The 15683-nt window shown below is 35.2% G+C and overlaps 1 protein-coding gene across 6 annotated transcripts in view; it reads right to left on the minus strand.

Moving 5' to 3' along the window:
* The window catches only part of USP15 (ubiquitin specific peptidase 15), a 65945-nt gene that overhangs the window by 21319 nt on the left and 28943 nt on the right, over window positions 1–15683 (minus strand). For 3 of the 6 annotated variants that reach the window (XR_002412616.2, XM_005498012.3, XM_065048589.1), the window contains 3 exons: window positions 15231–15376; window positions 12804–12865; window positions 5402–5485 (listed from right to left, as the gene is read on the minus strand). Coding sequence is in view for 4 of the 6 variants with exons in the window: in XM_005498012.3 (XP_005498069.1) it covers window positions 5402–5485; window positions 12804–12865; window positions 15231–15376 (292 nt within the window). In the remaining 2 variants the exon portion in view is untranslated. Of the gene's footprint in view, window positions 1–4380; window positions 4649–5401; window positions 5486–12803; window positions 12866–15230; window positions 15377–15683 lie in introns of those variants that run through there. The other 3 variants (XR_010469522.1, XM_021286704.2, XM_005498013.3) reach the window with 3 other exon arrangements.

Here is a 15683-nt window from a genome sequence, read left to right on the forward strand (position 1 = left end):
CCAGACATTATTCCTGAATGGTGTCACACGCTCTACATCCAACTGAATTGCAACTGTTCCCTCAGTGCACAAATACTCAGTTTTCGTAAATAAGTTGTTTTGTTTTAATCACAGGATTTATAAAATGTTTCAAACAGAAGGGGAAGAAAATTTCTCCATCTTTCGTCAGCCTCAGAAATCTGTGTAGTTTATAGGTCCACTGTCCATAAAGCTCCTGATCTCAAACTTTTACCTCTGATAATTTCTTTTTAATAGTTGACCTTTCTATCAGTCCTTCCCTTCTCCATACATGTGCATTTTCTCTGCTCTCAGTCTTGCCCCTGAACCATGAAAAATCCCTGTAAAGTTGGTTTTGCCCGTTCAGCTTAATCCTATCTTAAATGCTTTACCCCAGTTTACACAAGATACTTTTTGAACTCCAGGGCCCATATACCCTTCCAAGCTTGCTTCTGTGGTCAACTCTTCTCTATCATTAGTCCCTCCTTCACCCATCCACGAGATCTCCAGGGAAAATCACCTTCCACCTCCCTTTGCAGCTGCAGTCCAGCCACTGCAATCAATTAGAATTCCCTTAAATTCGGAAACCTTAGTTCTCCCAGGAAAAAAAAAAGCACAGGCTTGCCACTGGTGCTTAATGCAACCTCCACAACCCCGCCACGCAGCTCAACAGTGTGCAACAGCAATCAAAAGACGCACGGAGAGGACACACAATAAGCTTCGACTTCCAGCCCTGCTTGCTTCCTACCGCTTTCCTCGCCTGACTCAACGATTACACTTTTCACATGGTTAACAGAAATCTCTTTTGCAAATGTAGGAGTTGTAGGACTACTAAGCAGACTGAATGTAATTTTTCCGGGGATTTTCACTCCCCTTCTTTTTCCTTCTCTGCAGCTGTCCCCCCTTTACAAACTGCCCCCTCAGCAGGGACACTAAAAATCCAGGAAATGCAATTGGTGTCTTTTGGTTACAGCACATTCACATGAAAGACTTCCTCAAATTAGGTAACACCATGATAATTTAATTCAAGATAACTGTAATGCAGATAGATCCCCAATGTTGGTTTGCTCTAAGGGACAAAGTGTCAAGAGCTTACTTCTCAAGAGGGAAAGCCATTTCTGAGCTCTTTTTATCTTCCACACTGGCTCACACAAGCACATTTGAGGAGTTCAAAGATATAGTTACCACACACATTCTGTGAGTCAGGTATATTCATCCATTTTTCTTCCGGGTTTCTGTGATATTTTATAAAATGTATCAAGCAAGACACAGAGCCTACTATGTGCAGGAGACTAGGAGATGTCTCCTTACAGCTTTATCAGTCTGCAAACTTGATTTTTTACCGGAAGAATTATTTTTGTTTAAATTACATTGTGCCTCTGCTTTTCATGCTCTTGAGACTGGACAAAAAATAAAGTATTATTAACAGTCAGTAGTAAATGGTTAAGAATGGAAAGTAAAGATGCAAGGCAAGTTTACAGAAATGCCCTAGAAAAAGTAACTTGTGATAGCGTGTCCCCAGCCTCTATCTGCTTTTCCTGCAAAACCTTTAGTAACAAAGGAACAATGCATGGAAAAGCAGAGAGATAGTATAAGAATGGGGCAGCCAAGTCAGGGCAATAACGGAAAGAGAACACTGATGGCTCTTAGTTTTTGAGCAGGAATTTCTTCTACGGCAAGGCTTGAAAAAGCAAAACCATCTTCAGACCCTTCCTGAAGTAGTGAACATGATAAAAGTAGGTTTCCAAATCAGATTTTATTATCTGTAAATCTATAATTTTTGAGTTGCATGTGACATATTTGAAATTACTTACATGTACTCTCTGTATCCTGCCTTTAAACCTCAAAGCAGCTTTCAGATGATGGTGAATCCAGAACACTCACTGTGTAGTTGAGTTCTGGGAAGCATGGATTTGGAACAGAGAAGTCTGGAAAAGCATCACTAGCTTTGGAAAGGACACAATTTGACAGTGGAGTGCCATATAGCAACAACAGGTGCTGCAAAAGGAATTTGAGTTGCAAGAATGAGCCCAGAAAATTAAAAGCTTGGAACACTTACTGAGCTCTGTAGTATTTCAACCACTTTAATGCACTGCCAACATGTTTTTGTGACCGGCCACTTTAACACACACGTAATTGGGTTCCATCAATTTTTAGAGATGCTTGAAAGAGCAGGGGAGGCCTGTGTCACTACACAAAGAGTACTGTCTTTGTTATTAAAGAGTACTGTCTTTGCTGTTGCTCATGATCACCATCAAATACAGTAAAAAAAAAATGACCTTCCTGATAATATTTGCCTACGTGTCAGGTGTAACATGAAGAAACTGTTTCTACAGGTGATGTAATTAACATTTATACTTCTTGAAGTAAGCTTATTGAGATATACCAAGCATGTGAACAAAGCCACCAACTGGCTGTCTTCTGACAAGCTGACACTACTGAATGATGAAGCAAGTTATTTTAGGAGCCTGAAACCATTGTTACAAATGATGAAAGAAAACAAAACAACTTTTCTCTTAAATCCCAAAACAAAATATCTGTTCAACTGTTTTTAATCCCCTCCCCACATAATTTTAGAAATACCATATGTGACATGAAATGTATTGCTTTATAATCGCAATAAACAGAAATTCCAGTGAGACCCAAGTGATGCGTGTCTCTCCCTGCTCTTCTGAATCCACTAACATATATATGCTAATCCTCCTATGTTATTCTTTCAACAAGATCATCTGAAAAGGCAAAAGAACATCAACGACCAATTATTTTGAACCCTCCATTTCATCAAATGCAAACTAACATTTACAGAACTAAAGCTTTGGACCTGGTAAAATTTGCACCAGCTTTTTCTATTATCTATTGTATGACTAGCTAAAACCACAATTAAATATTTACCACTTTGAGGATTACTATTACTCAGAGCAGTTCCTACTTTCCAGAGTTTTAACATAATTTGTACTCTATAGCTGAGCTATAATAATTGCAAAACCAGTCTTGCAGTGACTACCATTTATGACTAATACTACACAGAACCTGTTTGCTTTTTCTGCCTTACAAATCAGCTTTGTCAGCTCAAACTATCTTCAAAACAAATCTTGGTATTTCTTTTAGAGTTACAGCATCTCATGTCCCTATGGAGGAGCCAATGGATCCTGGAAAGCCACAAATGCATAATTTCGCTACTCTGCTAAAGATAACATGCAATATAAGAGACAGTAAGGCAGAAATGTGAAAATAAATTCCAGGCAAAGCCGACATAAGTAGTTAATTAAGAAAATAATGAAAAGAAGATAGCATTAATTAATGGAAAACAAGTGCTTTCTTAGACAAGGAGATATTTGTGAGAAGAGTAGAACATGGGAAGAAACTGATAACCCAGAATGACAGAATACAATTAAATACAGAGATAGATCTTCCCATTTACGTTTTGAAGACAAAAATTCTTTATGCAACAGTACTTTAAAGTACATAGTGTATTAACAGATATGACTTATCTATTCCTGAACCAGTTCATCTTGAACATGTATTCTGACAGAAATGCTGCTAAAGATTCTACTGTATTACATATTGTAGTGAATTGTACATTTGTGATTTTAAAAATATTTGTGTTAAACTCACCATAACTGTATTATTGCATTGTAAGAAAAACTATATACTTCTGCACTGAGTATCTGTCTTACTAAACATCCAGATATACAGTGATTTCAGTTACAAGAGAAAAATGGCTAGTAGTTTGTAACACTACAGAGAACACGTACCTGCTATCTGATTTACAGATGCTTAAGTTATAGTTAAGACATTTCAAAGGACCAATTCCTTATCAATGTGAATTTATATAATTTCCTTTTAAACATATAATTCTGTTGAAAATCCTCAAATTAAAAAAGAAACAAAAATCCCAGAATTTTACCTTAAGTTCGAAAAGCTCCCACTTTAGATCCAAAACAAACCAAAAAATAGAAATAAAACCAGCTAAAGCCAGTGAAGAAACTATCTTTAGATCTCAAAGAGCTGGCAAGAGGTTTCATAAGTACTTCCTAAAAATAACTCCAGCATCACTAGGGAAAAGCTAACATTAAAAAAAAAAAAGAAGGGAAAAGAAAAAAGAAAGCCTTGCTGTCTTGATTTAAAACGATGGCTCTCTAGGAAAACATAACTCGTAAGCTCTGGTTTTGGTGCTACAGCTGTCTTCTGTATAAGCAATACAGGAAGGAGAGATTAGTTCCAAGCCTGAGGCTCAGCTCTGGTCAAATTATTTTTCACACAATCATAGATACAATATACTTTTTATTGTTTATTGACTACACATTCACAGACAGAATATAATACACTGCAGTTAAATACATGGATTTCAGCTGTTTAACAGTGAGAGTTGGGGCTACTCACAATTGGTAGAAGCACAAGTGACACTTCACCCCTTAGGAAAAATCACTTCTGATAAATGCAGTATTTAACTGGAAGATATTGTATAAGATATTTAATATTTATGTCACCTTTTTAATATTTCACATCTTCACGTTTGATCACAAAATGCATATTTGGAAAAATATTTTAAATTTGAATCAATTGTAAGAATAAGCCTCTTCAATTTCCCCCAGCTTGCATTAAAGATGAGTGCTCTCTGGTTTCAAGCATTTGAAAGATGCTGCATTTTCTGTTAAAGTGAAATAATTCCATGTCTTTCTATATTCACCAACTTTTTTTCACAGTTGTGTACAACAAAAAAGGGTTACACACAAAGTTGGCCACTGGAATATAAAAGCTCTTATTTTACAGTTTTATCACATTCTTTATTAAACTTCTGGCTTAGAATATAAAGGAGAAAACCCTTAAAAGAGAGAAGCCTCTTTTCCTAAGCCTCTGCTCATTGTAATATTCAAGCACACCTATCAGACTGATCTCCCTCAAATCTTCTAGCACTAAAAACCAGAGGTTGCTGATAATAACCAATGGCTATAATCACTATGAAAACCATTATAGTTAAAACAATTCAGCTGCAGTGGTCTCAAATCAATGTGCAATATCACACATGCTGCTACACTACCTTAGCATCAATAAATACGGGAAAACCTGATCAAATAGTGGGTTTTTTTTGTTCTCCATCTAAATTCAGGTGGGACAATAACAATAATGCATTTTTAGCACAATAAATTCTAAATAAAGCATTTATATATTTTCTTACAATGCTTAACACTCTTTTTAGTGTCTGTTCTACTGAGGACTAAGAATTACCAAACACCTTTAACTGTGTTTGATTTCCTGATATACGAAATAGTGACCAGTAACAATTCACAATCCAAATACTGTAACAAAAAAAAATCAAAATCCTTAAGTTAGGAGTTATAAAAATATCAAAATTTAATTAAATTACATTTAATTAAATTATGTTTTAAGGTATATTGCTTACTTTCTGTTGTTCATGTTGTTATAATTATTTGATAGAGATGAAGAGATCTTTGGTAAAGTTGAAAAATTGGATGCACCTGGGGACCTTTGAAAACATGAAAATTATCAATTAGATAAAAATGCCAAGATACTAAAAACTGTGAAAGTAAGCTAACAAATGAATAATGCCTATAAACAAGCATGGAAAATAAAGTTTTTTTTAAGTGAGCAGAGCACTAAAAATACCCAGGACATGCAGACCTCAGAATCCATCTTTTGAAACTCAAAATGCTTCACAGTACTTTAAACTTTCAAATCATGTTGAAGCAACAGAGCTACTAAAACCAAAAAGTAAAAAAACAAACAAATCAGAGGCCCCTGTGCAAAAAAATAATTGTTTTCTGTATGACTACAGATATTCTGATGTTCTAAAACCTACAGTGTAAGGTTTCTAACACGGAATTTTTCACTTAACCATAAATAGATGTTGAGATGACATACATAAATGATTAAGATACTTGCTTCAAGGTTAGTTTAAAAGCAGTATGAAATAATAGAATTAAAATAGTCTTATTAATACTATGAAAAAGTTCTAGGATATTATGCACAACACTAAATAACCTTTAAAGAACATTTTAAGCCAAAGTAATAGAATCATAGAATCACAGAACGCTAGGGATTGGAAGGGACCTCGAAAGATCATCTAGTCCAATCCCCCTGCCGGAGCAGGAACACCCAGATGAGGCCCATTGTTTAAGAGTATTTTAAAACATTGGAATACTGATTATTTTTATCACAAAGACCCTCTGAATGTAACAATAAAATAAAATATACAACTATCTTGCAGTGTAGTTTTCTTTTTCTGATCAAATCTTACAAATAACCATGGAAAAGTCTCTGAATACTGAAAGGAATTAAGGCACCTCCATGTTTTTATGGGAGCAATGCAACTCTGATTGGTTTGCAAAAAGCTCCAGCTGCCTTTGGAAAGCTTTGAAATACATATCCTAATACTAAGAATTCTGCATGCTCAGGATTTTTTTAAGCACCTTTCAAGAACTAAACTCTGCAAGGATATAAACATTTTTACACAGGGAATTTTCCCAAGTATATTTCACATTTATTTTCAACTTTTTATTAATAAACTTTTTCCAAAAGAAAACATATATTGCCATGTGAAGAAAACGTTAATTAATTTTTAAAATATTCTGACCATCATTCATAAAGCTTTCCTGTAGATTTCCTTTATCAGTCTAAATCCTCTTATTTGAACATTATCTTCAAAGAAGTAAAATACACAGACTGTGTCCTCAAGAAAGATATAAAATTAAAGTCAGTTTAACTCTACCTAAATTCAAGACAGAAGTTAAATTATGCACATTTATATACATAATTATTTTAGAAGAAGCTATTTGAATGGAATCATTTTATCTGAAATTGAACTTTTCAAAACAAACTTCAATCTTTTATATAATTTAAACCAAATTCAAATGCAATACAGTTTTAAATTTTAAAACTCAATGTAGTTTTGTTGTCTAAAAAATTAAAAGAAACCAGAATAAGCTACGTAAATAAAGGTCTGGTTTTCACCAAAAACTAAGGTAATTTGTTTCTTAGAGAAGATGACAATCAGTAGTAATAATAATAACATGTAAACCAGTAAGAGATTCCCCCTACTCAGAGGCGTGCCACCTCATGAAGAATGTGGAGCAAGACACTTCTTGGTTGTGCCCACTGAAAGGACAAAAGGCCATGGGTCTAAGTCAAAATATATGAAATTCTATCTGAACATGAGATGATGATCACAAAAAAAAAAGTGATAAACTGTCACCTTTTTTAAAGTGGAGGAGGTCAAAAACTGGAACAGGTTAACCAGACTGGCTGTGCAGTCTCCATCCCTGCTGATACTAGAGCTGTGCCTGGACATGGTCCTGGGCAACCTGCTCCAGCTGCCTCTGCTTTTAGTGGGGTGATTGGATGAGATTATCTTGAGAGGTCCTTTAATCCTCAAAGGACTCTGATCTATGAAGGTGTGATTATAATCAGGCTACCATAAACTTGAGTCTTTTAAAGCAAGGTTAGAATGTTTAGCCTGCTTCAGTTTAGACTATTCTCTTCTTACAAAAAAGAATTAGTTTGGTTAATCATACTTCTTGGGGGGGCGTGCATGAAAGGTTGATATTTTAACATTCGGCAATCAAAAATACTTCAATGTTCAGGGCAAGAGTTTCTCAACCCCACATTAACTGCTATTAATGAACATGTTTGTTAAACTAACTTGAAAACACCTTTTGTACATTACCAGTGTGTAGTGTTTACCCACAGGGGCTCAGACACATGGTTACTACAGTCTAACAAGTTATTTTGCACCAGCAAACAGCAGTTCAGCTCTTAACCGGCAGACAAGCTCTGACAGCTCTTCCCTTTACAATTTAAGACAACAGAGTAAGGCCCCAGTTAGTTCTATACTGACATGGCAAAGTCAGCATAAAGGCACGCCTGTCTGCATATCAACTGCTTCAAGATAAAAAACCTAATTCTAAATCTCTTGGTTAAGAACAACACTCTTAACTTCAATAGACAAACAGTTTTTCTTTTGAAGATTCATGTATATTTTTTCCTAAAAAGCTTGGATACACAAACATTACATTATTTCAAAAATGATAGCTAAGCATCTTTTATTCAAGTATTTTGCTTTCTCTTAAAAGCATTATGAGATCCAGTTCAGAAACAAAGAAGAATCAAGTAAGAGCCCTTAGTGTTTTTCCAGGATAAAAAGGCATCCAGTTTTGAACTAGAAAAAACTATTAAAAAACTTACTATATGACAAATATTGTAAGAAAACATTCATTATAACAAGGAGAAAAAACTATGAAAGTGTAAAATCTCCAATATTTGTATGGTCAAAAAAATTTTCTATGTATACCTTTTTATCATACCAAAAATGTTAAAGTTAACAGCAGATCATCTGTAAATTATGCAAAGTAGTCAACTATTTGTATAGGATGATTTGTTCCACAATGAAATCTAAAAATAAGGGATCAGAATTACATCTGTTATTTTTAATATATACACAGATGTATATTCACAGATTAAACAAAAATTCTTAGTGTTTTACCATATAAGAAGTGTTTCTGAAGAATATTATAGATCAATAGATTTAATACTTTTAATCAAGTTTCCATAGAAAAGCGCAAACAATACCTTTCTAAAATTAGTAGGAAATAAGTTTCTAGTTAACAGCTTCTTTGTATGCTTCTCTAACTTGCTTTTATATTTGCACATAAACATGTAACATCTTCTTAATAGAAAACTAATAAAAAAATTGTCCCTGCTATTCATTTGGTAATTTGTGGAACTACAAAACTTAAGATCCTTCCTTACCCTTGTCTTAAGTTTTATGATCACAGATTGGATGAAAGGTTTTAATTGTTTTACAGTTTTTTCCTAAACACAAGTAATTTAATTTTGTAGTAAAGTTGTTTCATTTAAATGAACTATAACTTTACTTTTTTTTAATATATCTTAGTTTAAAACATCCTCTTGATGATAATAAACCATTCAAACAGGGTTGTTTGGTTGGTTGTTTTTCTGCCTGCAGAATAATCTCCCCCCAAAAGGGTACAAATATGAATAAAAAAATAGGCTGCACAGAGATCACAAGTCTTCATTCAAGGTCTGGGATCAGCAGGAAATAAACCACCAAAGCAAATGGGATCTCTATGTTTGGATGAGTTTGTCACACGTGTGACATTGAGGAGACAGTTACTCACAGAAAAGATAGTATAACACAATTTTTTGCAGTTCTGTCCAATAATGCTGAGTAATGTCTATTTTGGGAGCAGATGACAGCAAAGACATTCCAGGATAAGTCACTATGAACTCCCTAGAAAACATTTCACAGAAGCCAAGCTTCCGGAGCAACAAACAAACCATTAGCTGATATAAACAGTTTATATAAACAGAAACTCTACAGGAGTGAAACATCCAGCTATTCCTAAGCCTGACTGACCCTGTACACATTTTAAGAATGTACTCCATGTTCAGATACTTCCAAACAAACAAAAAAAAACAAACAACAAACTAAACTTTTAAAGTAGCATTAAAATATGGGACAATAGTAGATATCATTAAACTTTAAGGGGTTTTTACAGCAGATCTTGCAATTACTTCCAAAACTAAGTAAATTCAGATGTTAGAAGAACAGTACACTTAAAAGAAAATAAAACACTGACAAGCTTGGACACAGAGCTGAAATTCTAATTTGCACAGCAGGGTCTCTAGTCCTATATAAAAATTATCTCAAACCTGAAATAATTTCTCCCTTCTTTCTTCAGAAGAGACAATTATTTTGATAATCAATCTTTCACTGATACCGATTCATTAGACATTTAAAGGAGACAGAACTATAATTTTTGAAAGTGTTCCTTCCTATCCTGAGCTGAATTCTCAGTTTGGCCACTTTCAAAGTAAGTATTTTCTCTGCTTGTAGCAGAGTAAGATGCTCACACCTCTAACATGTTTCTCATTAAAAAAAACCTGCCAACGGTAATCACATGCAGTAGGAAGAAAGAAACACTCTAAAACAAGCAATCAATACAAAGATTGCTGATATGGTCTGCTAACAAAAAAGAGGCATGGAAAATGTTACTTGCTCTCATTTTAAAATGTCACAACATAGGTTGTGCTGCCATTCTCAGGCACCTGAACAGGTTGGAGAAAAGGGCAGTGAAGCACCTCATGAAGTTCAGTCCAAGGAAGTGCAAAGGCACGCCCCTGGGGAGGAATAAGCCCAGGCACCAGTACACACTGGGGCAGGGCATGGAAAGCAGCTTGGCAGAAGCACCTGCGGTCCTGGTGCACAAAAAACTGGACACGAGCCCGCAATGTGCTCTTGGGCCAAACTCCCTGTGGGCTGCACTGGGAATAGCAGGGCCAGCAGGTGAAGGCAGGGGATCCTTCCCCTCCATTCAGCACAGGTGAGACACCCCTGGTGTGCTGGGTTCACTTTTGGGCTCCCCCGTACAAGAGAGACAGGGACATCCTGGAGCAAGGCCAGCTGAGAGGCCACAAAGACGATCAGGGGGTTGCAGCATCTGAGCTACTTGGAGAGGCTGAGAGAGCTGGGACTGATCAGCCTGGAGAAGGTTCCAGAGCACTCATTTATGGGTATAAATACCTGATGGAGGAGAAGAAAGAAAACTGAGAAAAACTCTTTCTCAGTTGTGCCCACCGAAAGGACAAAAGGCAACGGGTAAAAACTGAAGCACAGGCACTTTTATTGAAATGTAAGAAATTCTGTTTTACAGTGAGGGTTATGAAACACTGGAATAGGTTTTACAGGGAGTCTGTGGAGTCTCCGTCCCTGGAGGTACTCAAAACCTGTTAGGACACAGTCCCAAGCAACCTGCTCTAGGTGACCCTTCTATGAGGAGGTGGGTTGGACTAGACCAGCTCCAGAGGTGCCTTCCAACCTCAACTATTCTGTGATTCTGTGAAAACCTTAGCTGACTTTCTGAAATGATCCTGCCCATTTAGAACACTGTAAGCCTTTCATACTTTCCAATATTCTGCATTTTGACCTCCTAAACTAGAGCATTTTATTCCCTGTCCTCACAATTTACATTTACAACTTGTACTTTTCTTAAACAAGCACTATAAAGAGGTAGTCTCAGCAGGAACTAGTGCAAGACCAGTGTGTGACCAATGTCAGGACTGTAGGAAGGTATCTTGATGTATACTGTTAATATTTGTGATGACAAACCAATTCTAATGCATCTCACACAGAAGACTTTAAAGCAAGTGTTTGATATTTCTGCCTCTTTAAACATTTATTAGGTTTTCCATGAAGTTTTAAACAGATGTAAAAACCTGCCCCCATTACTGTTTGTTGATAGTCTCTATTTGAATCCACTAAATTTTGCAAAACTTCCAGTATTACAATGCATTTGAATACCAAATTTCATTTATCTTTCTGATAGCTGCCAAGCCTCAAAAACATACCCCAGCTTCACAGTAAAACTATTCATCCTCATTTGCTGGTTTACTTGTAGCCTCTTCTGACACCAGCATTTTCTATTACCATTTTTCTTGTCCTCAAATCAAACATTCCAGGAGATATTCTTTAATTTATATACTGCTCCTGAATGCTTTTCATTAAGTGAAATGGAATTTAGCAGAATAAAATCAGGTACCATCATCAAGAATATCTTCCTACCAAAACTTCCAAAATAACCTGTGACATTGAGTCATCTAAGTTCTTTTAACCTTCAAAATCTGCACTTAAAATTTGACTAAGAATTTACATTTCTACTAGATGTTTTTTGAGGTCAGAGATTAAACTTCTAGTATTTTGCATCCCATTCTTTCTGCTGCTCTACATTCTCATTCTTTGTGCCATAACATCTTGCTAAGCAAGGTTATACTGTTCATGCTAAACTTAAATTGAAATTAGACTCCCTTAAGAAACTTCATAGAAATTAGTGTTCCTAATTAAAGTGCTTGAGATAAAACACCAAAGATAAAGAATCTCTGTCCTTCAAATGATAAGCAACAATACTATAAAAATGTTGTTAAAACAGTGAACCTCAATTACATGAATGCAGACTATCAAAAGAAATAGAAGGAAATTAAAATAACTTTTTATAAAAGATCTGCTCAAGAACCAGCCAACAAAGGGAAAAAACACAGTCAACAATTTATAAGGCTGGCATCATGTTAGTTTACTAGTAACTAGTTCCAACTCTTCTTCAAAACAAATAGAACCTGATGTAGATTCTGGAAGCAATATTTTAAAAAGTTTATCCATCTAGATGAGAAAAACCACCCTCAAGTCTTTCTACTCACTTGCCATTATCAAGGTGTTATTGATAATGGCAGCAGGAAGAATAGAAAAGAAAAACAACATCATACTCTGTTAACTGATGATGGCTCAACAAAGAACAAAAGCAACATGCTGATAATGTAGACTGCAATTTAAATAATGCTTACGTGTAAATAGCATGTTCTGGAGATAAAGGGACAAACTATCCACAAAAACATTTACATATAACAAAAACACTGATAAAAGACATATCTGTTCATCTAACAGATACACTATGCTTTGAAACAGAAGTAAATAAGCTAAGTTTAACAGTTCTCTACTATGGATTTTTTTTTTCTTTTTTTTAAGCAGTATAATGTATATCACTGCCTGAAATCAACAAAATTAAACAACATCTGTGCTGGAATTCACTATTATTACGTCACGTTCTGCAATGTGTAGCACATGGCAAGTACACTATTAGGTATATTTTGAGGTAAAACATCTGAAAGCTTATTTTCAAAATAAAATGCCACTTTTAAGAACATTTTTTTTTTCAAAGATAAATAACGTGAAAATAGTTAAGCGATAGTGAATAAGATGACTTGAATTCAGAACTTACTTAGGAGTTGAAGGACCTCTTGGCCATGTTCCATCTTCATTCTTCTGTTCTATCACCAGTACCTACCACAAAAAGTATAAGAAAACTAAAATAGAAGTATCAGTAAATGCTTTCTGTTCTAAATTTTTAATGGATTTGCAGAAATGTGACTGAGACAGAGAAAACTGATGTTTAAATTACTATTCCCTGAGATTCAAGAATATTCCATTCAATTACACTCCATCTTCCTCTATTTTTCTCCCCACACCTTAATTCGTGTAACTTTGAGCAAGCCACTAAATATTTCTGTATCTTAAAAATCCGTGGAAAAAAATGGCACGACCTTGTATCTCAAAGAAGTCAGAAGATGACTTGCAATGCCTAAACAGCATCTATGAATCTATATAAATCCCATGTCTATACAACAGTCCTGTTGAGGAAGGTATATTTCCCTCTCACACAACACAAATAGGTAAGAAAAAAAAAATCCAAACCGTACCATTTTCTGCCTTGAAATCTTTAAAATCATATCAGTCTGTTTACTCCTGTATTTTCTGCAAAAGCCTTACTGCAATATTAATTTTCCAATGGGATAGTTGGCTAATGAAATTAATTTCATTCAAGTTGTTATTGGTACAAAAGGGAGTACAGAACACTCAGTCCTAACACGGGCATCAAGTGCCATTTGAAACCCCTTTGGGTATTTCAGATATCTGCCCTACACTGGCAGATATGACAGAGGATCTAGAAAAAGCTCATGCCTGTCTGGACTGACAGCTGGATAGCCTAGATCATCTGAAATGGCAACTAAACTTTAATACTTAAACTGGATCTAACTCTTCATTTCCAATGCAACTAATTCTGCATAACTGTACACTGATGTGTCATGATCCTAATTAACTGCCATGCTATGCCTGTTTCTGTCTACAGTGACGTACACTCACATATGTACTTATGTTCAAAACTTTACATTTAAGTTGCACTGCCACTTGAAGATGTAATCACATTTTCAGTTTGACTACACATTGAAAACCAGCTTTCTTTCACGACCTGCTTTGTGTCTGGAAAAGGGTAGTCTGCTATCTTTGGTCATGAATGGCTGTAAGACACATTCTGCCTCATTTCTTTCCACTGCTCTAAGAGACTACTAAATAAAATGAACATTTAGACTTAGAAGTTCAATGGAATCCCTAAAGGCACACTTCAGAAACCAACTCATAAATTGAAAACATTAATTTACTCAATCACATACATAGTTTAGAATTACACAGTAAAAAATTATTATTAGGTCAGATAGACTGTAATAGTCAGAATAATTATTAGATTAGGAGGTTCAGCAAGAAAAATAACAACCTTGTGTGTCAGCAAGTGCACCTGACCAAACACACATGATCTACCATGACATTTCGTATTTTCAGAAACCATGGTTAAGCTCAGCTTTGAACAATATTTGTTTTGCTGAAAGTACAGATGTCACCTAGGCACTTTTCATGGCTGTATTAGAACACGCTTGCTTCATAGTTAATGTTTCACTGGGATAGAGGCACTCTGCAAGTTACATCTTTGACGCAAATATTTTATTGGAAAGTGGGTTCTTCCAGCAGGACTTCTGCATTGTTAAAATTACCTTTCTGAGAGCTTAAGTGTGTGCAGCATGAAGGTAAAGGGCACAATAGTTCAAGCTGTTATTTTGGTGCACGGATTACTTATCTTGCATGCCATAAAAGAAAACCGAAGCATAGCATAAATACTGCTGGTAAGTAGGTTAGAGTCAAGTACTTCAAGGCAAAAGGAAATACTTCACTATAATCTTGCTTACAACTACTGCCATCAAATTTCATCCATTCATATTTGTAGCACAACAGCATGAACTACAGCAGTTGAAAAAACATCCAACTCTATTTGAAGGCTAAAGAATCCACATAATAATCTTAAAAGTTGTTCTAAAGAAATCCTCCCACAAATTGATTTTAAAGTGGTGATACAGTCTCACGCTAAAGCAGGTTTTCAAGCTCTTTTGTCTCTATAGTTCTTATCTGAAATAATTTCATTTTTTCTTATTTCCAAAATATGGACAGTAGAATTTGAGTGGAAGACATTATTATTTTAGAGTACCTAAAAAGTTCTTCAAATTTGGGGTTTCATTACGTGAACATACCCCAGATCCTAGGAACATTTTTTTATTTCAAGGTTTACCAAATTCAAGTCAGCAATGTTACACTCATCTACTTCTAATTCACCAGCAGAGTTAAACTCATCTTCAATCCTGAAAATATACTCAAAGATTACTCTTATTTTGATTAATTTGTTTATAAAATCCTCTATTATTAACACAATTTATCAGGAAGCAATTTTCATTTCAAAAGAAGGAAAATTTATTGCGCACAGCTACATTTTCATAAGCAAAAACATATATGTATTAAGAAAAGAAATAATATTACACGGTACCTGTCCCTGGTATAAACCAGCATCCTGTATGGTACTGTCTGGTTTATTCAAAGGTTCAAAAGTATTACTCATGTATTTGTTCCACAATCTGGTTTCTTTTTCACCTGGAATATTGAAGATTTTTCTTATCTCTTTTTCAATTGTATCTGTTTGAAAGGAAGAGAACACAAGTTTAGTATTTGACTACACAAATAGTATAAGGCTGAATAAAGCATCAGAATCACCTACTCTTTTCTTATAGTCAAAATATGAACGGAACTGTAGGGATAGCCATGCAACCACATCATGCTATAGGACAAACAGGAAGTTGCTAGTTCACTTGCCTTTAAAATGGAAACACACAGAGGACTATTTTGTTCCCTCCTGAATCTCTTAGCAAAGCAAACCAAATAAAGACAAGTTGATAAATAACACATGACAGGACCTACCTAGGTACCCATCTACTCATCTCTC

This window comes from Columba livia, chromosome 1 (genome assembly GCF_036013475.1).
Source record: "Columba livia isolate bColLiv1 breed racing homer chromosome 1, bColLiv1.pat.W.v2, whole genome shotgun sequence".
NCBI lineage: Eukaryota > Metazoa > Chordata > Aves > Columbiformes > Columbidae > Columba > Columba livia.